The sequence below is a fragment of the Dermacentor andersoni genome, chromosome 6 (genome assembly GCF_023375885.2).
Source record: "Dermacentor andersoni chromosome 6, qqDerAnde1_hic_scaffold, whole genome shotgun sequence".
Lineage (NCBI taxonomy): Eukaryota > Metazoa > Arthropoda > Arachnida > Ixodida > Ixodidae > Dermacentor > Dermacentor andersoni.
This window is the reverse complement of record NC_092819.1, coordinates 152,152,036-152,176,385: the sequence shown is the minus strand read 5'-3', so window position 1 is coordinate 152,176,385 and position 24,350 is coordinate 152,152,036. Positions and strand designations below refer to the sequence as shown.

Here is a 24,350-nt window from a genome sequence, read left to right as displayed (position 1 = left end):
TGGTGGCGCGCTGTATAAGAAGAGCTACTCGACCACCGGTGCACGCTACCTTTTAGTTGTCCCCAAGAACCTTCGCCACCAAGTATTACACGCCATGCACGATGACCCAACTTCCGGTCATCTTGGTTCCACACGTACACTCTACCGGGCTCAAGAACGTTTTTACTGGCCTAAGATGCGGAAAGATATCGAACGGTACGTCGCCAGCTGCTCTCAATGCCAGCGCTACAAGCGTCCGCCACAAGCGCCACATGGCCTGCTTCAGCCAGTTCCCCCTTCTAGCGTCCCCTTTGAGCAAGTTGGTATAGATCTTCTGGGCCCTTTCCCGCGATCCTCCAAGGGTAATCGTTGGGTTATCGTTTGCGTAGATCACCTGACCCGCTATTGTGAGACCGCCGCATTGCCATCGGCCACAGCTACAGAAGTTTCTATCTTCTTGCTGGCTAACGTTATACTCCGACATGGACCTCCTCGCATAGTAATCAGCGATCGTGGGCGACAGTTTACCGCGGACGTGGTTGAAGAAACCCTTCGTCTGTGTTCATGTAGCTTCCGCCATTCTACGCCCTACCATCCACAAACTAATGGTCTGGTCGAGCGCACAAACAGAACGCTTGCCAACATGCTATCCATGTACGTCGATTCAGCACACAAGAATTGGGACAGTATCTTGCCTTTCATTACCTATGCCTTCAATACCGCGAGACACGAAACCACTGGTTACTCACCATTTTTCCTTCTGTATGCTCGTCCGCCGCGCTACACCCTCGACACCATATTTCCCTACTTCGCTCATGACAACGAATCAATTGATCAGATCCTATGTCGAGCAGAAGAAGCGCGACGCTTCGCTAGGCTACGCACCCTAGCATCGCAGGACCGGTCCAAGATCCGCTATGACGGGCGTCACCGCCACGTTTCCTTCGATCCTGGGGACCTTGTGTGGCTCTGGACGCCGTTGCGGAAGCGTGGCTTGTGCCAGAAGTTTCTCGCCCACTACGTCGGCCCTTACGTTATTCTGGAGCGCCTCAGCGAAGTAAACTACCGCACTGCGCGTGTCACGAGCAGTGGACGACGCTCGGCCAAGGCTGAAGTGACGCACGTCGCGCGTCTGAGGCGTTACAACCCACGAGATGACTGACTCGCCCGGCGGGCTTCGTCTGCCAGCGGGGAAATGTCACAAGCTGTCATGAACCACGCCTGCCGCGGAGACAACGAGGAGAAAGAAGAGAACGACGTTGGCCAAGCTGCCGCGAGACCGCTCTTCAACAACCGCGCCTATCAACCAGATTCATCTGGTTCTGCGTTAAACACCTCGTGTGTAACAATATGTAGACTGCTGCCATGAAATAAAAGTTATTACCACACCTGCCATCTGAGCCACCGCTCAGTTCTTTTCTGAGGCTTGTCCGGCTGCGATAGGCATACGGCAAGGGCCGCAACGCCACAATCTTGGCCAAGGAAGGCAGCATGCCAAGGGAAAGCGTCCGCAGGGACTGACCGCCGAGGTGATGACTGCACTGAGCAACTCCTTGGCCTATGTTATCAGGTGCGGGAGAGCCACTCCAAGAGTGCGATGAGGAAAAACCGTCAATCCGCAGGCTTGCGCAGTGGCCATAATTCTTAGAGCAGGGCGCGCGCTCGTCCGCAGCCATCGACAGCACAACTGGGATTAACACGAGGTGCGACGGTCGATGAAGACCTGCTCCGCCGGCGTGAGCATTCGCCACGAGGGCATCGACGAAACTTCCAATTTAACGGCTGACCGCACACAGAGAAAGGAATTTAACAAGGACAGACACTCGGCGAAAATTCGCAACACGAATTACGTGACGCAATATTGATTCCAGCCGTCAGCTGACCCGAGAATCGGAAGAAAAAAGCGCGTGAAGTTAACAGAGAAGCCTTTTTTGTTCTTGCACGCTAAAAGTAAAAACGTTTTGCGTATGCATGAAATTACAGTTGGCAACTTACTTTTCTTGCGTTACCTAGCAACAAGCCAATGGTACGCTCCAGGCGCCGCAGCTGCATAGGTCAGTGCGCCATGCACCAGACAAGCCGCGGAAGCGAGCCAGGCCGCTGCGCATGTGAGCGTCTGCGCGTTCTGTGATCCATCTTTCTTCCATTTTTTTTCACATGTAGCCGCGTTTCTTAGGCTCTCTACCTTTTCTGGCGTTCCTTCTGCAATTCAGCGTGGCACCACTGCGCTATTGAACTACGCGAAGGTGGTAAATTTTGTTTGACAATCCTCGCTGGATTTCAAGCAACTTAGGCTTGCGGCACGACACGAAGCGTTATGATGCATTTCGCAGAAACAGCGAGGGCGTTGTGGCGCAGTTATCTTGGCGTGTACTGAATCGTACAAGGACATCTTTGCCACGCTTTCCCTGGGCTTAAATATTATTTTAACTAATGTTGTTACATCTTGGGGCAACTTGAGGCGCGTTGGTCGCACCCGCAGTGGTGACACAGGTAACGAAAAGCAGCTCGGCCATTTTGAAGCCGTTAGATTTGCGTTGAGTGAATGATACGGGGCCAAGTTGGTAAAGCTCTTTATGCCCCCCCCCCCCCCCTCCCCAACAATATATACACTTTTTCCGCATTCGTGCTTTTCGAAGACAGGAGCAATCATTATCAAGAGTGATAAAATCGGAGTATTTTGCTTCCGCCGCTAGATCACGCAATAGGTAACGCCGAGAAGCTCACAAAGTCGCTGTTTTACCCGAAAGGCCAAGCGTCGATTGCGGTAGCAAATTAGAAACAGCCATATGAGCTAAGCATAGTACTTTTAGCGGCATTATAAACTTGGGAACACTCGCTTACAAAGTGAGCTGACAAGCAAGGTGTCAGTGCGCGAGCGAGCATGAACCCACCATATTCGATGAGCGCGGACACTCGCTATGAAAACGTTCGCGTGAGCAAGCGCGGCAGCAGCAGCGAGTGAAGTGACCTTCGTGCGGTTTATTGGCTTCAACGCAGGGGCAGCGAGAACACAGCGTGCACAAAGGTACGAACCGTCTTCAGGTCCCTTGCACGATACGGCGCCCGCGACCGTGCAAATACGCATTTGTTGGCAAAGTCTATGCCGCCCCCCTTCATTACGCGCTGCCTACCCGCTTTCCTACTTTTCGCGTGCCAGTTAAGCCGCGATCACCGGCATCGCTCGCGTTCTTTCACTCGCACAAACAGCATACGACGCGCGGCGACGGTGCTATCACCCTTGTCCTTTACACGGAACATCACAGCCACGGCAAAAATGCGCATCTGGTGTCCATTTGACTGTTATCCCAATAAAACGAGGAACTTGGTAAGTTAAACACTCCATCTTCTGATGACCCGAAACGGGCTTTGCACCAGAGCATTTTTGTTGAATTTCGAGCGTCTAGCACGACTTGGAGCCTGTGTTGTGACCAACTCTTTGTAGTTGGCGTACGATTACGTCACCTGGGGCCAAAACGAGGCTGAGGCGCCTTATGCAGGCGCGAAAGCTGTAGCCCTTCGGAAGGGGACCAGTGTTCAAGAATTCGCGGGATGTTGGCAGCGCATCGATCGAGCCGTGAAGAGCAGGGGTACCCACATTTGCAGGCTGTTGATTTTGATGAATGACGCCATGCCACCTTGTCCGACTGCCATAGGGTCTAAGAGGGAGGCTCCCTAGTAAGCCACGGTGATTATTACGTCACTGTTTTCATCACGCCGGGCCTGACAGTGAAAATTTAGGCTGAAGTACAAGATGTCATAAAGCAGAGTCTACATGACTGCAATCTAGGAGGGGATGGACGAGCGCGGTCTGTTGCTACATTATCTGCTTGATCGCTCCCAGCGAAGAAGCCTTGCAGTGATCCCATGTAGAGTAAGATACACAAACACACACACACAGACATATATATATATATATATATATATATATATATATATATATATATATATATATATATATATATATTGTCATGTGGTGGTGACGTTGAAGGACACAGTAGCAATACTGTGAACGACTAAACTAAATTTTATTGGGCGAACCTGTCCCTGCAAAAGAGGCTACACTTACAGCACAACGATAGCGGCGAACACGGTCGGCGATCGTCAAAAATCCGGTCAGAGGGTCAAGCGCGTCGCCTTTTATACAGCATTTGTCGAATGTTCCAGACTAATCCTTGGGACCTGCGTGCCTTCCACAAAGTTCGACACCATTCGCATCAGTTAATGTAATCAGATAACACAAGGTTCGGCGACCACAGACAGCGGATAGAAGCAGCGATAACTTTCCAGAAACTTCGGATACATGCAGGCGTGCCCCGCGCTATATATATATATATATATATATATATATATATATATATATATATATATATCACCTGCAGTCGTATGTTGAAAAGACGAGACAGGCAGTCCAAGTAGGAAAAAGTGCGCGTGCAACCTCCGGCTCACTCGGTAGCCTGATCCCGTTGCCGTTGTTTTTCAGAAACCGGCTGTCCGCATTCAGCGTCGCCAGTCCTTTTTGGAGACACGTGACAGACTGATGGAATTATGGAATTGCTGGGTATTTCTCACTCATCCATAAACCCCTCCTGCAACCGAATGACCCTGGAATGACCGCAGACAAGAAGTTTCGTCACCTGATACGAGGAGTCAAGGAGCAGTTCTTCCCTGGTCCCTACGAAGACTGTCGCCAAATTTTTGTCTGGAGCTTTACAGCTTCAGGCAAGAGAAGATACTTCATCAGTGGTCGAACATCTGCGAGCGGCAAGTGAACGCAACAACCACTTCCAATATTTCCACAGCGACCGGAAGCAACAGTGACAACCTCCGAGAACTCATTCGCACCATCGTGCGGGAAGAAATGCAGAATATTTACGGCAGTTCACAAGCTACGGTGACCTCCATTGCCGATGAGGTACAAGGTGGAGTATACAAAGCACTCCGGTCCAGCTTTCCTCTTGCTAACACTGCACCTGCACCGACTGAACACCGCCGTGCGACCTACACAGAAGCCCTGAGACTCCTTGCTTCCTCACCCCCGCTGTTTGTTGAAGCCGCTCATCCGGCTGCGTTTTCACCCGTCCAACTGGTACAATTCATCACAGAACCACGCGCGCCTCAAGCGTTACCGCCTGGCGCTCCTCATTTTGTTGTACAGCCGGAGCAGGCGGTGTTATTACGCGGACGATCGACGATGACCCCTCGGAAGTAGGATGTTTGGCGCAAACCAGACCGCCGTTCTCTGTACTTCCCCTGCTGTGAGCAGATAATTTGTACCGCCATACCGAGATTTCGGGTTGCGAGGCTTTTCCGCCTACTCGACCCCACCCCGATCTGGCCAACGACCCCAGGATACTGAACATTATCTGGCTCAATAGCGCACGCCGCCGCCTACCGGACGACAGTCACGCTCGCCGTCACCAAAGTGATTTTCACCGCCGCCTCATCGATATTTAACCGCACGATCGCCAAGTCCTCGCCGATAAAACTAACTGCAGCGACTTCTTGGGGCGAAGCCGCTGGCATTCGACGCGCTGAAGACCTCCGATCGACGCCAACAAGGACGGGCATCGATCCGATGTCAACTGCCGCTGAATGGAATGACCGGCTGTCGCTCGACATACCAGTGGTGATCAACGGTTACGCGGTTAGCGCTTTAGTGGATACCGGTGTGGACTTTTCAATTATATGCTGCAAGGTGGCGATGTGTTTGAAGAAAGTAATTACTCCTTGGCATGGGTCGCAGATTCGACGACTGGCGGTCACGTCGTTACACCGCTGGGAACCTCCACGACTAGAGTTCAGATTCAAAGATCGACGTTCGAGGCCAGCGGCCTTGTCCTCCGCGAATGCCCCCGTGACGTCATTCTCGGGGTTGTCTTTCTGCAAGAATGCTGCGCTGTTATTGAACTACGGGGAGGTGTAGTCACTTTCCCAGCCGATCGCGCAATCGACGGCTACGACGACAACCGACACGGCGATGGCCTTCGTGTTTCCGCGGAAAGTGTTACGCTTATTCCACGAGCCAGTGTCCGCGTCGAACTTATGTGCGGTGGAATGCGCGAAGGTGAAGTTATAGCAGAAAGTAACTTATCACATCTGCTGACGCAAGGTGTTTGTGCGGATGGGAGTGTGCTCCAAGTTAGGGATGGCCGTTCTCAGATCCTTGTCGCGGGAGAAAAACATCCGCTTCCTGATGCGGGGCGTCAAGCAATAACTTTTCGCGGGGCTGATGCGCAACGCGCCGAAGACCATACCTGAGTTTTCTGCAGAGCTATCGATATTCGAGAAAGCTCTGCAAGTACGCACCCGGCAATATCACCGCCAGGTGTTCACGCCGCAGTGGACCATCCAAGGACTGGGTTCTGACGACCTTCAAGAGGCCATCAAGGCCAATATGCGCAAAGAACTGCGCAACGCCTCGCCTTCATCGCAGCCTGTAGTGGCCTCAGTCACCGACATCGTAAAAGATGAGGTTCAGCGATGGCTTGGAGTTCCTGAGGTGCAACCTCAATGTATGAAAGCCTCTAACCCTACAGCTAGAATAGAACTGGCAGAACTTTCGAAGTTATTCATCAAGCGTAAGACAGCTGACATAAGGAAGTATAATATGTATAGAATTGAATATGCTCTCAGGAACGGAGGAAGCCTAAAAGAAGTGAAGAAAAACTAGGAATTGGCAAGATTCGGATGTATGCGTTAAGAGACAAAGATGGCAATATCATTACTAATAGCAGAGCCCTTCCATGTTTTTCTGGTCACGAAACTCCGCCATCACGCTATGGGAGAGGTTCATATGCGGTCCAAAGGTGCCGCCACGCGGTGCCACTGTGCCACAGAGGGCATCGTTCGCGTACCGAAACGCGTGCGCAGTGCGAGGCGAGCCGAGGGATTGGGTGCGTTCTGTGCATGCTCCACGCTATTTGTCGAGTGCTGGGCTGTTTAGTTGAAGTGGCGGGGAGGGACAACGATGCCAAACACGTGTTGCAAGTAACAGCTGAAGAAGTAGAATAGTGGAATCTGTAACAAGCCATTTAAAAAAAATGCTGTATTTGTGATGTGGCTACTTGTGTTCGTTTGAGAGTTGTTTTGCCATGTGTTATGATATGCTTATGGTTAACACTTTCTTGTTTATAGAAACAATCGATTATGCATTCTGTATTTATTGCCATTCGTTTGCTGGTGTTTGTTTCCTGCCCCCCAATGCATATATCTCACGTTTGATATTTCTTTATGCTGATTATATCAGTGTCATGCTTTTAACAAATTTGGATTGTGAAGGGTGGACCATTCGTAACCGGGCGCCTCTGTGCTGTCTGTATTTCGCTCCGCTTATTTTACATGATAAATGAATGATCGTGCTTGTATGTTGTTTTTGTACCAACACATTTTATTTCTTTTCTTAATCGAATTATAAAGTTTTTTTTTTTCATTTTTCGACCATGATAACATATCAGAACCGGTAACATATTGTAAATAGTTGCGCATTAAGAACCAAAATACCTAGTCTCGTAGTTCCTGCGTCGGAACCACGAGCAGCGTGAATAAGTGCCGGGCTTACTGACGCTTCTAAACGACTGCTTGCTAAGGCAATTGCCTAATTACAATACAGCTTGTTTCAACTGTGCAAGGTCCTAACACAGCTAGTTTCAACTGCGTTCCTAACACTTCACGTTCGCCTTAATCCGTTGCTAGAAGCCACACCGAAGACATTTAGTAGCGAAGTTTGTCTTGCATTAATCCTACCTAAATCTCATTCAGGAATGGCATCGCTTTGCAGACAAATCTTAAGCGCACAGGGCAGCCCAATTTCCTTTTTTTTTTGTCATTAAGTATTCCATGGTAGCAGCCCTTTGCAATAACAATTTCAATCTTTTGATCTCGTTATAAGATACTGCCCGCAGTCACAGTCCTTCTCGGTCACAGTTTAACAGAAAGTGAACAGCTGGTGCTCGGCGAACAATCTGGCGCTATGCGCAGTGCAGAGTTGGCGCTTACTTACAAGCAAGCGGGGGTGAAACAGCCCATATGTTCGCATCTGGTGATAAGTGGGACCACTGGCGCTTTGTTGCGAATGCGCGATGTTTAATTTTAGGCAAATATTAAAAAGCGGAGCCCACCGAACCGTTGAGGCGAACGGCGACGATGAAGAAATCTTGACCGAGACTGCCCGACCGTGTACAGCGGACGCATTTCGACGGGTGCGAAATGCAAAACACCCGTTTATTTAAATTTAGTTGCATTTTAAAGGATCCGAGGTGGTCAAAATTAATCCTTAGTCCCCCACTACGGCGTGCTTCATAATTGTATCGCGGTTCTGCCTCTTAAAATCCCCAGATTTTCTTTTCTGAGACCGCCGCAAGCTCCATGTTATGAGCCGCTTTTTTTTCGTCCCGGGCGCTCATATCATGGCAGAAGACGTGCTGAGGCAGTAATTTAAGCATATTCAATCTTTAAAATAGTTACGTGAAACTAAAGCGACCGTTGAGGAAGTTGAGAAAGCTAGAATACCGAGGCTGCCCGACACACAACCACAGCGGTAGCGGCGTTCGCATGCCCTCTCATGGACGGTTGCGCCTCTAGCGGCGGGCGCTGGCTCTATATGAAACTGAGGCGGCAGTTTCGTGACCAGAAAGAAATGGAAGGACTCTGCTAATATGGATAAGGTAGTTCAAGTGGCTGAGGAGTTCTGTAGAGATTTATACAGTACTAGTGGCACCCACGACGATAATGGAAGAGAGAATAGTCTAGAGGAATTCTAAATCCTACAGGTAACTGCAGAAGAAGTAAAGAAAGCCTTGGGAGCTATGCAAAGGGGGAAGGCAGCTGGGGACGATCAGGTAACAGTAGATTTGTTGAAGGATGGTGGGCAGATTGTTCTAGAGAAACTGGCCACCCTGTATACACAATGCCTCATGACCTCGAGCGTACCGAAATCTCTGAAGAACGCTAACATAATCCCAATCCATAAGAAAGGAGACGCCAAAGACTTGAAAAAATATAGACCGATCAGCTTACTGCCCGTTGCCTACAAAGCATTTACTAAGGTAATCGCAAATAGAATCAGGAACACCTTAGACTTCTGTCAAGCAAAGGACCAGGCAGGATTTCGTAAAGGCTACTCAACAATAGACCATATTCACACTATCAATCAGGTGATAGAGAAATGTGCAGAATATAACCAATCCTTATATATACCTTTCATTGATTACGAGAAAGCGTTTGATTCTGTCGAAACCTCAGCAGTCATGGAGGCATTGCGGAACCAGGGTGCAGCCGAGCCATATGTAAAAATACTAAAGGATATCAATAGCAGCTCCACAGCCACCGTAGTCCTCGATAAAGAAAGCAACAAAATCCCAATAAAGAAAGGCGTCAGGCAGGGAGATACGATCTCTCCAATGCTATTCACAGTGTGTTTACAGGAGGTATTCAGAGACCTGGATTGGGAAGAATGGGGGATAAAAGTTGATGGAGAATACCTTAGTAACTTGCGATTAGCTGATGATGTTGCCTTGCTTAGTAACTCAGGGGACTAATTGCAATGCATCCTCAGTGACCTGGAGAGGCAAAGTAGAAGAGTCGCTCTAAAAATTAATCTGCAGAAAACTAAAGTAATGTTTAACAGTCTCGGAAGAGAACAGCAATTTACAATAGGTAGCGAGGCACTGGAAGTGGTAAGGAAATACATCTACTTAGGGCAAGTAGTGACGGCGGATACGGATCATGAGACGGAAATAATCAGAAGAATAAGAATGGGCTGGGGTGCATTTGGCAGGCATTCTCAGATCATGAACACCAGGTTGCCATTATCCCTCAAGAGAAAAGTGTATAATAGCTGTGTCTTACCAGTACTCACCTACGGGGCAGAAACCTGGAGGCTTACGAAAAGGGTTCTACTTGAATTGAGGACAACGCAACCAGCTATGGAAAGAATGGTGGGTGTAACGTTAAGGGATAAGAAAAGAGCATATTGGGTGAGGGAACAAACGTGAGTTAATGACATCTTAGATGAAATCAAGAAAAAGAAATGGGCATGGGTAGGACTGTAATGAGGAGGGAAGGTAAGCGATGATCATTAAGGGTTACGGACTGGATTCCAAGGGAAGGGAAGCGTATCAGGGGGCGGCAGAAAGTTAGGTGGGGGGATGAGGTTAAGAAGTTTGCAGGGACGACATCGCCACAATTAGTACATGGCCGGGGTTGTTGGAGAAGTATGAGAGAGGCCTTTGCCGTGCAGTGGGCGTAACCAGGCTGATGATGATGATGATGAACCTCAATTACCGCAGCCCCAGCCAGAAGCGATGACCTACGCCGCCGTCGCACGCTGTCAAGGTCCCCCTCCGCGACCGCGCGAGGGCCCAGTAACGCCCCAATTCCGTCGTCCGCCGCCGCCGTCGCCAGCACGCCCACCCGTCGCCCAGCGCACCTACGCGAGGACGACAGAAATTGGCGAGCCCCGAACACCGCCCGCTCTGTTATCACAGCGGAGAAGCCGGCCATGTGTACCGCCGTTTCCCATACCGCGATTCGGGACTCAGAGGGTTCGCCGTCAACTCGCCGCGTCCACAGATTGCGGAGCTGTGGACCAGGCCGCTACTGTCCTCACCAGGCCGCTACCATCACCAGGCTATTACCTGTCGCCGCAGTGCCGTCCATACACTGGCCCAGCCCGGGGCCGCTCTGCGAGCCCATATCCGGAAAACTAAATGCAGCAACCAATGGACGTGCGGTTGCTGTTCGTCGAACTGACGAAGATCCTTCACCGCCGATGAGGACGCCGAAGAGACCATCTCGACGACATAACAATGACACGCCGCCGTCCAGACGAAGTGTAGAAGCAAACAATACGCCCACGAAAGACGAATTGACGACGCCACGTACCAGTCACAGGTCAACGCGATACAGCCGTGATCCGACGCCAAGACCTAACTGTAACGCAAGACAAAGAACCACCGACCTCGACGTGCTTCTCGACGGCCACGCAGTCACCGCCTTACTCGACACAGGGGCCGATTACTCCGTCATGAGTGGGCACATCGCCGCCCAGTTGAAGAAGGTTAAGACTGCATGGGAGGGCCCTCAAATTCGGACCGCTGGATGACACCGCATTACGCCGACTAGAATCTGCACGGCAAGAATTACCGTTCATTGCCGTACTTACCCTGCCACCTTCGTTATCCTCAAATAGTGTATACGAGACGTCATTCTCGGCATCGACTTCCTGAACCAACACGGAGCCGTCATCGACCTGAAGTCGAAATCGAGAACGCTGTCGGAAGATAAAGGTTACGGTCGGAAAGCTCTTGTAGTCACCACTCCTTGAGGGTGCTCGAAGATCAAGATAGCATCCTACCACGCTCCAGCATTCTTATTTCGGTTGGCACCAAAACACCCTCAAGCCTGTTTCACATGATGCGATTTTCGTCGCACCGGAAGTGCGATTTCCGTCGTTTGCGATGAAAATCGCAGTCGCAGTGCCAACCCCTCGATTTTCGGCTGCGACCAACCGGTTGGTCCCACAGTCGCACCGTCGCACCGATCGCTGCGATTTTCCGTCGAAATTGCGCCGAGAGCTGTCAACGGAGCTATTTCGCCGGTTTGTTTTGGAAAATGGCGTCTCGTACGACAAGTGCAATACGCGGAGACGTGGATCGTCGAATTCGGTACGTACGCGAAGGGAGAATAAAAAAACTTGTACCGCAGATTGCATTCTCCGATTGCTATGCGTTTGTTGACACGCTACACAACAAATGAAGTGCATTTTCACGTTTGCTTCGTACGTCTTTGCTAGTTGTCAGTGCTAGGAGGTGTTCGATCACCAGCAGACGACGAGGTCGTCACAATGTTCTTTTGTAAAATCGCGCTTACGGAGGAGCTTGAATTATTTCAACCTCGGCAAGGGCAAATGACAAGACAGCAAAGTACCCGAAGTTTCAACGTTGCGCTGAACGCGGTACCGTTCAGTTCCATTTTCTTGTCGGTTTTCAAGCATGAATTTCCCGATGCATCTTGAAAGCTTATATTGCCTCTTATTAAATTTGACAGAGCAAAAGTGTAGGCTATCGTAATGAATTTGCTACGATAGCATTAAATCCGTGGCTTGAATAAAATATTACATGCACGTTAAGTTGCACCTCTTCTCTGGAGATTTTTCTTTTCCTGCACAGAAACCAATAAACAGACTATGTTGCGGACTTTGTATCCTTACTGCATCTGTATGAACACTTGCTCTGCAAGGTAATTAACTGTACAGCTAGTAGATTAATTAAATTGCTTGCTATAGTGGCAAAGTGACGACGTACCCTCCTGCACAATTATGTAGAACTCGTACAACAATGCGAAAAGCAGGCAAACGGCTTGTTCTTGTGGGGATAAACCAGTATAAAACGACACGCTGAAGAAAAGTAAATCAAAACTGTGCAGTGAAGTCAGCCAGTACAAGCAGTTCTTGCATTTTCACAGCTGATCAAGTGTGCAGAAACATTCATGCCTTACATGTTTCTAGCAAGTTTCTAATAAGTTTGTGATCACATATATTGGTGTGTAAATCCATATAACGATATCCGCTGCGATTACTATCTTTATAAGTAATGAAATACCATGCTACTTGCAATAACATACATCACCCGAGGATTTTAGAACAAATTTCTGCATTTCAACTATACACAATATGTTGTTTATTCAATAAAAGACCACAAACTGGGCTTTTTTGCAATGACAAATTTATTCCAAACTTTACTTACATATAGGGAAGAAAGAAAATTATAGACACAAATATTGTTCTTCAATTTGTTCACCTGCCACTGTGGCTATAGCAATCTGCTGCTAACACAAGGCGAGGGGTTGATTTGCCAGCCATGGAAGTCGCATTTCGATGGGAGTCGTAGGTGAGAAAAAAAGCTCTTGTACTTAGGTTTAGTTCACCTTTTATTGAACCCTTACACTTCAAAATCTTCATATCTGCCCTTCTGGCAGATATGAGTGGGCCATAAGCAGCAGAAACTTTATTGCAGGACATTGTGTAATACCGCTTATGAAAGAATGAAGAAAGTGAAGAGGCTTTTAACAGCAGTAGCTCATGCTGCTCTAATAAGAGGAACGATGAACAAAAACATTTCTGGTAGAGCACTTAAACAGTAACTTTCTGAAAGACAGAAAATTCCAGGTGAGAGTTGGAGGTACATTAGGCCCACACACACCAACAACACAGGCATACTACAAGAAACACTACAGCCTGTGGTGTATTACAGTCTATGGGAAAGCTATCTTATACAGAAATCAAGAATGATGCAACAAGCCCTCGACAACACTGCAGACTTTCTTGGCCCGTCTGGCCTCTCGCTTTCTGGTAAGTCAGCTCATATCGACGTTGGAAAAAAAAGAAAGACTAGAATCAATAACTACCCCAGATTGCACATTGTGATCCACATAGCTGGACAAATATGCCCGCAAGTCAACATCCACAAATCCTCAGCTAGTGTAAGCCCATGACGGCAGAGCCAGCATGTAGGTGAAACAATTATGCAATGCCTGGGCGCAACTTCCACACCTGGTGAAAAGAATAATCTCGAAATAATGGGGGTGGACGAGTGGATACTATAGAAAATCGCAGATGCTGTGCTTGTGTCCAAGGTGTGGTACGGTATGCATTACCAGCAGCACACAAAAAAGACAACTCATCGAATACAGGCATCGGGTAGTAATAACAGGTCTTTCCAACTGTACCATGCTTGAAGACCTCTATGAGAAAGAGCTAACAAACAAGCACCTAGACAGAGTAGAGTTGCAGCCTGAAGCACAAATTCTTTGTCTCAAGAGCTCGGAACCTCGTCCCAAGATACTATGCCAGCTAGCATATGAGATGCAAAGACGACTACCCCTCCCTTCAGAAACACAACCTCGGGAGTACCTGAACTTGAAACACAACAGGCCCATACCGTGGAATATGGGGGCAAACAATTAGGCCAGGAGACTGTATGCAACTGCCAAACACACAGAGGAGGTTGCTAATCATGAAGATGCAAGCAAACATAAGGCACATATAGTACACTGATCTGGCAATAGCAGTGTAACAGTAGTATAACACTACATAAACTTAAACCCCATATGAGTGAGTACCATTCCAGGTCATCCTACACCTAGAAAAGCTGAATTGAAAGCAATCAAAGCAGCACTTGTAGTGCAGATTACACCCTGCACAACACCCTGCTTGGATTCACCAGAAACAGTCTGGGCCTGCACATCACACAAGATTGTCAGGAAACTCAGGAGATTGACACGCGACTTGCAAGCACATGGCCAGAAATTAAATTACGGGATACATAGCCATGCAGATATTCCAGGACACAAGCGGGCTTATAAGCCCGACATATTCACTGAAAACTGGACGAGTTTGTGTGTATTCATTATTAACTAAGGTGCAACAGATACACAGCAGACAAGAACGAAGCGCTCTGTGTGTTCACTTTGTTCCTGTACATTGCATTTCTGTTGCACTATAGTTAATGAATTCATAAGGTTGCACAGGAGAAGAATGATACCTCTGCCCAAGGGCCCGATCTCACATCCAAATCCACGCGTGTGCACACACACACACACACACACACACACACACACACACACACACACACACACACACACACACACACACACACACACACACACACACACACACACACACACACACACACACGCACGCACGCACGCACGCACGCACGCACGCACGCACGCACGCACACGCACGCACGCACGCACGCACGCACGCACGCACGCACGCACACGCACGCACGCACGCACGCGCACGCACGCACGCACGCACGCACGCACGCACGCACGCACGCACGCACACACACACACACACACACACACACACACACACACACACACACACACACACAAGTGTTGCAAGAGTGCATAGCATGAAGCAGTATCAACAGGATGACACTAGATATGGATGAGGACTAACTTTCAACTGAGGTTCATTTGTAAAAATGTGGCGAGTTATATAAATTACCAGAAAAAAAAAGGACGATGAGCAAAACGAGAACAAGGTGAAAGCAGGAGCCAACGTTTCGACAAGTGGACTTGTCTTCTTCAAGGTCCACGTGTGGAAACGTTGGCTCCTACTTTCACCTTGTTCTCATGTTGCTCATCGTCTTGAATTTCCATCTCCTGCCTTCCCCGAGTTTTCCCCAGAAAAAGAAAGACATCTTTGAAGGATAGATAAAAATTGGTGCTTGATGCAGCCAAACATAAATAAATATGCTACAGAAAGAAAATAGAGAAAAATTCCAAGTTCAGGAAAAAATCATTACAATTGCCAATCCTGCATGCCAGCACCTTTCGAGAAATACTGTTGTTATTCCAATAGACAGACTGACAGCTTGCTTATGCAAGCACATTCTTCCACTTCCATGCCATTGGGAAAAAAATGAGTTTCCTGGAAGGTAGCCACATGCACACTTGGTGATCACAATGTTTTTTTTTCCCTGGACTTGTATATATATATATATATATATATATATATATATATATATATTCTCCCTTTCCTGCTTTTATGTTTCGTTTCATCAAGCACTAGTCTTTATCAGGTTTTATTGCTGTACTACTTTGTGGTAACCTCTATAGATCACTGCATTTTCACAATAAACCTTTTAATTAGAAGTTAGCATACCCCGTTCTTACTGCTTCACACTGTACATTCTTGCTACATTGGCCAAATAAAAGATTTTATAAGGTATCATGAGGGCCATTAAAGTGTCTTGTTGCAGTCTATAAAAAAAATGAATAGCCTGGCTGCAAATGGCACCAGAGAACACATAGGACAAACAAGAAAACCGAGATGATCTAACAACCAAAAGTTTAATGTACACACCGAGTAAATGCTCGCTGACAAGCAATAGACTGAACATACACAAAAAGGAGAAGCAAAAATTAATGTGCGTTTCCTGACAGGAAATGCATCCATTTCTAACGGAGGCCGTGCTGACAAGATTAACCCAGCATTTTTAGAGTTACAGCTTCCGTAATTTCTCTAGGCAGCCGATCTGCACAGAATGCTAGCTTCTTCCTCTACAATGCACGCTCAGATGTGGAGAGTGCATTGTAGAGGAAGAAGCTAGCATTCTGTGTAGATCGGCTGCCTAGAGAAATTATGGATGCTGTAGATGCAAATACACAGGGAGAATCTTGTGTCAGCATGGCCGCTGTTACACTTACAGAGATGGATGCGTTTCCTGTTGGGATCTGTATGGACACACATCAGATCTTGCTTCTGCTTTTTGTGTAAATTCGGTTTATTGCTTGTCGAACAGCATTTACTCGGCATGTTCAATAAACTTTCATTTGTTAATACACCTCATGATTGTCTTGGTCTCTAGCAGAAAGGCGTTCATTCTTTTTACAGTGAAGCTGTATATGCCTAGGCGAAACACTCATGGTCCGATCCCAAAAACCCTAGTGTAGGGGTATGAGCCATTGCATTCGTCTTGCATGATGGACGGGGACATTTCTTGTTGGGTAGACATAGAAATGCTTATGCATTTCAAACATACATTATATCTGCGTATTATTGCAGGGAAGGGACACAGAGGGGGATGGGGTTAAGACAAGATCATGATGTCATTATTATCACAGCAAAGGTGTGGTGGGCCATTGGCTAGACAGATAGTGACGTCGTTTCTCTCTAGCAGCAGAGCGCGCGTGCAGCAGTCTCTCCGACTTCCCAATAGGTTCGAAATTGTGTCCCTGTATTTAATTAAATGAAATGTGCAGCCCCAGTGTGTCACTTCGTAACTACAGTGCATAACTGAGTCATAAACATTATGATTAACGCATTACAAAACACAAGTGCATAACATAATTCAGAAAGACTTTGATGGACCCGCTGGATTAACACAATGAACCACTCCATTGCACTTTCTATGATGGTGATCTTGCAAAGTGCAATGTGTGGCATTCCAAATAAAGAATGTGATAAACCCAAGCCAAACATGTGCATAACCTCATTAAGAAATGCAGACATAACCAATAATATAGAAAGACTTGAATAAACCATTGGAATTAACCCAGTGATAAACACTGGGGCTGCACATTTCAGCTTTGCTGGTTCACCGTCTCTACAGGGTGCATGGGCAGTAACTTTTTCTGTTATTGTTTGTTAAATATCGTGTAATGTTGTGCCAGTAAAACACGTTGGGCTAGTTGGTGCAATGTATTGGTACTGCTTTTTTTGCTGGTATTTTTCTTAATGTTGTGCCCTTCTTCCTTTTGTAACAACGTTTTTATTCCCCCTTGCATAATACTCCAACCTTGCAGCCTGCGAGGTATATAAATAAATAAGTACATAAGCACGTCATGCATTCATTCTGTGCGTGGAACAAAAACGCATTGATAAGCTTAGACATAGAGTCATTGCTTCACACTTTCGAAATGAATAATTATAGCTTGCTATCGACATTGAAGCAGCCTTTCGACAGCTAGAAAAGGAATCAGTTTTTCCAGCTCTGAACATTGAATTGCAGGAAATGCAAGCAAGCATAAAATTCTGCCTATATAATCTGTTTAGGAATACCAAATTGGAATAAACATTGAGGCTTGCATTTGTACTTTCTCTGGCTGAGCAATCTAATTTGAAATGACTCCCATAAGCATGTCGTAACAATGTTGATCTAATACAGGTTAAATGCATGACTAGCTTAAGAAATCTGGATGATTGCTATATATTACAGTGAAGAAACTATAATATCTAATAACAGTAATAATATAATAATAATATTTATTTCCACAAAGGCTAACCTTGAGAGGCTTGCGAGGCTGAGCAGAAAGCTGAAAAATTCTACGGCAAGTGCGCCTGCCGTGGGCCTACGATCCTGCATTAGGAATAGCGCGTATTGATATGGTCTTCTTGTTAGAAGTTCCAAGTATACTACCAGCGCGAGACACGGGACAACAAAGTGGACGAGAAGCGTGTCTTTTAGAATGCTATGTTACAACGTACAGGTTTCTACAAAAGTGACGGTAACTGCTCGAAACATTTGATGCGTCGGCTTTTGCGCCTTTAGAAATATTTAGAGAGGGCTCCCATATATATATTCGCAGCGCAAGCACGGCGATGGACGAACCAGGCTAGCGCTAAGGTTGAATTTCACAACACGATTTTCATTCCACGTCGTAATCACACAGTTCATTTGAGGCTTCGTTCAGGGGCACACGCGGGCGTTCGGGTTGGTGCTTCTTGTTGCGTTTGGCGTAAGAATATGGCTAGGAGCAGGCACCACATATGCGCAATGACGGGCAATATACACACATCATTTCTCCAGAAGCTGACGCCGAGCACGGGTAGCGCGAGGATCTTGTTGGGCTGACACGACAACTTCGTCGCAGCCGAATTCCGAATACTGCATATACGGTGAGGGTAGCTATATGAACTTGTCGATAGGTCATCTTGTAGATTGTTGTAGCGCAGGCAGAACGAAACGGTCATAGAATGTAGACAAGACAACACAGCGCTGAACCACCTGCGAACAGCTGTTTACGTGCGCGATGTCGCACTGAACTACAGAAACCGCCGTCGCGCACCCCAAGACAAATCTTAACTAACGTTTTTTTAAATTAGTAAACGTACATATTATTATCTTCTAATCAAGAGAAGTCAATAATATTATAGTGTAAACGTTTTATTCACTACAATAAAAGAATTATGCAGCGTGTGCCACGAAGCCTGGCAGTAAGCAACCCTGGGCGTCGCACCAGTCCCATTATTAAAATCGCAATCATGTGAAATGAGCCCTCAAAAAATCGCATTGCGACGCGTGCGACAGCACCGATTTTCGTCGTTGCAGTCGCAGCATGTGAAACAGCCTTCAGACGTAGAAGGCGTCATCGAAGTAGGCCAACGTCTACTGCCCGTCCGTGAAATTTGTGTCGCAAGAGGGATCGCTGGACTGCAATGAGGAAAAACGAAGGTGTTGCTGACCAGCATGAGCAAGGCGTTCAAGCACGTCAACAAAGGCACGAGAATCGCGTACATCCATGAAATTGTGAAAACCAGCAATGCCTTTATCCTCTCGGACTCTGCCGCATATACCCTGACGACCATACTTTTCGAACCAGCCTTCGACACAAATCCAGCTCTCCCCATGACTAAGTAGCGACAGCTCAGAAGTCTTCTCCGATGATACAAAAAGTGTTTTTCGACGTCATCGAGGATTCGACAAACGCCCGTTTCAAAGCATCGCATAATAACTGAAGAGTGCGCTCAGCCACTCCGCCAGCGCCCATACGGAGTTTCGACGTGAGAACGTGATGCTATTAGGCAACAAGTCGACGAAATGTTGCGGGACGACATCATCCAGCCGTCGAAAAGCCCGTGGGCATCCCCTGTTGTCCTGGTAAAGAAAAATGACGGGACCCTACGTTTCTGCGTCGATTATCGTCGTCTGAACAAGATCGCGAACAAGGACGTATACCCCCTTCCACGGATAGACGACACATTGGATCTGCTCTGCAACGCTGACTACTTCTCAACGATGGACCTCAAGTCTGGCTATTGTCAAACAGAAGTCGACGAGAGAAAAAGCGAAAAGACAGCCTTCATCGCACCAGATGGCCTCTACAAGTTCAAGGTCATGCCATTCGGACTGTGATCGGCGCCTGCAACATTTCAGCGTGTCATGGACACGGTGTTAACAGGATTGAAGTGGCAGACGTGTCTTGTTTACTAGGATGACGCCATTGTATATGCCACAAATGTGGATGATCACCTTAGGCGGCTGGCGACAGTATTAGAGGCCATCAAATCATCAAGGCTCACTCTGAAGCTGGAAAAGTGCCGCTTCGCTTACGATGAGCTTCTGTTCCCAGGCCACGTCATCAGCAAATCGGGAATCCGCCCCGACCCGCAGAAGACAGCTGCCATAGCAAAGTTCCTGCAGCCCATCGACAAGAAGCAAGACAAGACTATAGGCGCTTCATCAAGGACTTTTCACGCATCGCGGAGCCGCTAACTCATCTAACGAAATGCGACGTCGAGTTCAAGTGGAAAACGCCGCAGACCGATGTATTTCAAGAACGCAAACGACGTATGCAGTCGCCGCCCGTACTTGCACACTTCGACGTGGACGCCGATACCGAAATCCACACTGACGCCAATAGCCTAGGCCTCGGTGCAGTCGTAGTCCAGAGGAAAGACGGACTTGAACGGGTTATATTTTATGCCAGCCGGTCGCTGTCAAAAGCAGAGGGCAATTATTCTATGACCGAAAAGGAATGCCGCGCCTTCATTTAGGCTACAGCGATATTCCGCCCACACCTATATGTAAGGCCATTGAAAGTCGTCAGTGACCATCACGCGTTGTGTTGGGTAGCTAACTTAAGTGACCCTTCTCGACGGCTGGCGCGGTGGAGCCTCAGACTGCAAGAATACGACGTCACGATAATCTTCAAGTCCAGACGAAAACGCTCTAAGCCAACTTGCCTATCACGCACCCCCATCGATCCCCCGCCGCGAGAAGACGAGGACGACGAAGCCTTCCTTGAAATAATAAGCGCGGAAGACATCACTAAACAGTAACGAGCTGACCCGGAGCTAAAAGGCCTCGTCGAGTATTTGGAGGGGAACACCGACCTTTTCACTAGGGCAGTTAAGCGCGGATTGTCTTCGTTCACGCTACAAAACAACCTGCTCGCGAAAAAGAACTTCTCAACAGTCCGCGCCAACTACATGTTGTTCCGTCAGCGCTGCGTCCAGAAGTACTGCACGCCCTCGGATTTTACAGGACGCTGTCGAGGATACAGGAAACTTAAGGTATTACTGGCCACGTATGACAGCCGACGTCTCCCGTTACGTCAAGACATGCGAGACTGTCAGCGATTCAAAATACAACCGACAAGGTCAGCAGGATTTACAGCCGATCCAACCTCCTTGCCAAGCATTTAAGCAGATTGGGTTGGATTTGTTGGGACCGTTTCCGACATCAACATCCGGAAATAAGTGGATCGTCGTGGCGACGGACTATCTCACCCGCTTCACTGATACTAAAACTCTACCGAAAGGCAGCGCAGCCGAAGTGGCAAAATTTTTTGTCGAGAGCATCCTGCTGCGACAAGGTGCCCCAGAAGTACTGATCACCGACACAGAAACGGCCTTTAAAGCAGAACTCACCCAACCCAGTCTGCAATACAGCCAAAGATGCCACAGGAGGACAAATTCCTACTATCTGCAGAAAAATGGTCTTACGGAGCGCCTGAACAAGATCCTTGCCTACGTGCAAGCAAAGTACATCGACGTCGGGCGCAAGAGATGAGACGTGGTCATGCTTTGCTTACAACCGATTTTCTTATTGCTCATATCATAAGAAGCCAACTATCACTGACACCAAGGACAACATAGGGGAAAAAACTTGTGGTTAACAAATGAAATAAAGAAATGATGAATTATAGGAAATGAAAGTGGATGAAAAAACAACTTGCCGCAGGTGGGGACCGAACCCACAACCTTCGCATTTCGCGTGCGATGTTTTACCAATTGCGCTACCACGGGGCGCCGTTTCCCCGTCCGCTTTCTTGAGTATTTATGTTTCCTAGTAGAACTATGGGAGTGTTAGCCAGCGCCACCACTCACAGACCTTGGCGGCGGACGTCGAACGTCTTTTCTGCCGCAGGTGTCACGAGAACGCGATCTTTTTGGTTGAAGGCGGCTGGTGAATAAACCTACACATGCTACCTGAAGGCATCAGTGTTGCAGGATTCGAGACCCTCGTTATGTAATAAACGAGAAGGAAGAGGATTAACCGAGGGGCCCAAGACTACCCCATAGTGATAATTATATGAAACTCTATGGCTTTAGCTTTTGTGCGCGCGCCTAAGGATTCCAGGATTATAGCTGTTTGATGCTGAGATAGTGTTCTTTACTACGCGTCCTTTTAGTCCTGCGCTTTCGTACTATTTTCAACTACTCGTCGGGAATAAGCTAGTTAAAAGAAGGTGGAGGGGGCGCTGGCCCGCGTAATTACAAAGTTATCGTTTTGATGCTGCCGCCTTTCACTGGTTAAATATAATGTTACGATATGATCTCTCAGCCCTAGACACGCCTTCCTGTATCGAACTTTCTAAAATTTTATATCTGATGTGGTCTATGTGGTCGCCGAACCTTTTCTAATCAGGTTGCCTGCGCTGCTCAAATAGTGTTGTACATTCCAGAAGAAATGCGCGAAGCAGCGGTAACGTGGTAATCTACAATGAGTCATGTATACAAAAAGCCGACGCGCCTGATGCGTAGAAACATTCTTGAAACACTCGTGATGACACGCGTGTTTCAAGAATGTCTATGTTTTCCAGAAACAGGCAACTGTTACCAGGCGGCACACACTGAAGGAATACAGTATGAGCTCATGGTTTAGGCAATACTTTCAGTCTGCATGCACACAGCTATTCTAAACAGGTGAAATGTTTCTAAGCAGGCGAGTGATTTCTCAAAACTTAAAATAAAGAATGTTAATCTTTTGTTTATACCGAAGGGCGGCATAGTCGCTATGGCATCGCACTGTTCATACTAAGAACGTGGGTGTGGTTCATTGCGGCCCCGACCACATTTTGATGCAAGCGAAATGCAAGAACGTTAGCCTACTCATATTTGGTGCACGTTACAAAACACAGCGTTGTATAAATCAGTCGGACGTGCTTGTGTATGGCGTCTCTTATAATCCACTACGCTCTTTCGTGCAGTTCCACACTACTAATCCCAAATTATTCTTTTTTTCAGCGTCCATTTTGGTGTAGGTCAAAGTAGCGAGCAGTCTTACAGTGCGGTGAATTTCCCAGAATGCAACGACACGTCGGCCGTCTACACCTTTCGCCTGAATGTTATGGAAAATACTGTAGTTGTATTTTGGAAATCAACAATGAGAGAAATGCAATCTGCGCCATTCCGAAAAGGCACTTCGATAGAAGGCGTCTATTTTTTGATGAATAATGTGAAGCCACTACGTTTTTACATAGTAAGTAGCCATTGTTGGCAAACGCACATCAAAAATGAAGCTAACTATTTCCTATGTCAAAGATATAACACTTACAATTTGCCGCAGGAAGGTTCACCAGTTGACTCGTTACCTACAAACACCAAATAACACTGCGCAGGAGACAAATAAACTAATTTATCAAATGACATAAAAGGCAAACTCGGGGCCCAATTTATGTCACTCACTGATATCTAAAGCCCGCAGAAATTAACACACAGGCGAGTTTACAAAAAAATAATTTCTTTATTGAAACATAGAAAATATAACAAAATTTTAAATAGAATAAGTCTGCGGCGTATTGATGTTATTCATCATTCAGAGGATTGGTGAAATTAAAGGTATTAGTCATCTAAAGATAAGTAGAGCGTAATTATTGATAATGATGATGCTTATAATCATCATCATCGTCCTAGTTCGTGTCCACTGCAGGACGAAGGCCGCTATCACCAACTACCCCTGTCCTGCGCCAACCGATTCCAACTAGCGCCCGCAAATTTTATAATTTCATCGCCCCACCTAGTCTTCTGCCGTCCTCGACAGCGCTTCCCTTCTCTTGGTGCCCACTCTGTAACCTTAATGGCCCAACGGTTATACATCCGGCGCATTACATGACCTGCCCAGCTCCATTTTCTTTTCGCTTAATGTCAATTAGAATATCGGCTGTATCCGTTCGCTCTCTGATCCAAACCGCTCTCTTTCTGTCTAATAACGTGATGCCTACCAGCGCCCGGAGTGTTCCTTAAATACCCTAATATAGCCAATCTCATCAAACTTTGCTGTGCATCTAAGCATTAGAGATAGTTGGCGACAGTAATGCTATTAGGAACTTATCCGATGGATATGTTGGGAAGAGTTGCGCTATGAAAGATCTTGTTCTCAAGCTTCTTTGTCAGTCTTGAAGTCTCTGCCTCATGTGTCAGCATTGGTAAAATGCACTGATCTTGCACCTTCATTTTCAACGATGATGTTAAGCTTCCAGTCAAGAAGCTGGCAATGTCTGCCGTATGCGATCCAACCCATTTTTTTCTTCTATGAATTCATGATAAGGGTTGCCTGTGCACGCAGAGGCAGGCAGAGGCAGGCAGAGGCAGGCAGAGCCAGGCAGAGGCAGGCAGAGGCAGGCAGAGGCAGGCAGAGGCAGGCAGGGAGGCAGGCAGAGGCAGGCAGGCAGGCAGGCAGGCAGCCAGGCAGGCAGGCAGGCAGGCAGGCAGGCAGGCAGGCAGGCAGAGGCAGGCAGAGGCAGGCAGAGGCAGGCAGGCAGGCAGGCAGAGGCAGGCAGGCAGGCAGGCAGGCAGGCAGGCAGGCAGGCAGGCAGGCAGGCAGAGGCAGGCAGGCAGGCAGGCCGAGGCA

The 24,350-nt window shown here is 47.5% G+C and overlaps 1 protein-coding gene across 7 annotated transcripts in view; it reads left to right on the top strand.

Annotated features, from left to right (window-relative positions):
- Window positions 1-24,350, top strand: part of LOC140219018 (uncharacterized) — a 308,514-nt gene that overhangs the window by 263,219 nt on the left and 20,945 nt on the right. For all 7 annotated transcript variants that reach the window (XR_011895296.1, XM_072288860.1, XM_072288862.1 and 4 more), the window contains one exon: window positions 22,745-22,979. Coding sequence is in view for 6 of the 7 variants with exons in the window: in XM_072288860.1 (XP_072144961.1) it covers window positions 22,745-22,979 (235 nt within the window). In the remaining variant the exon portion in view is untranslated. The remainder of the gene's footprint in view (window positions 1-22,744; window positions 22,980-24,350) is intronic.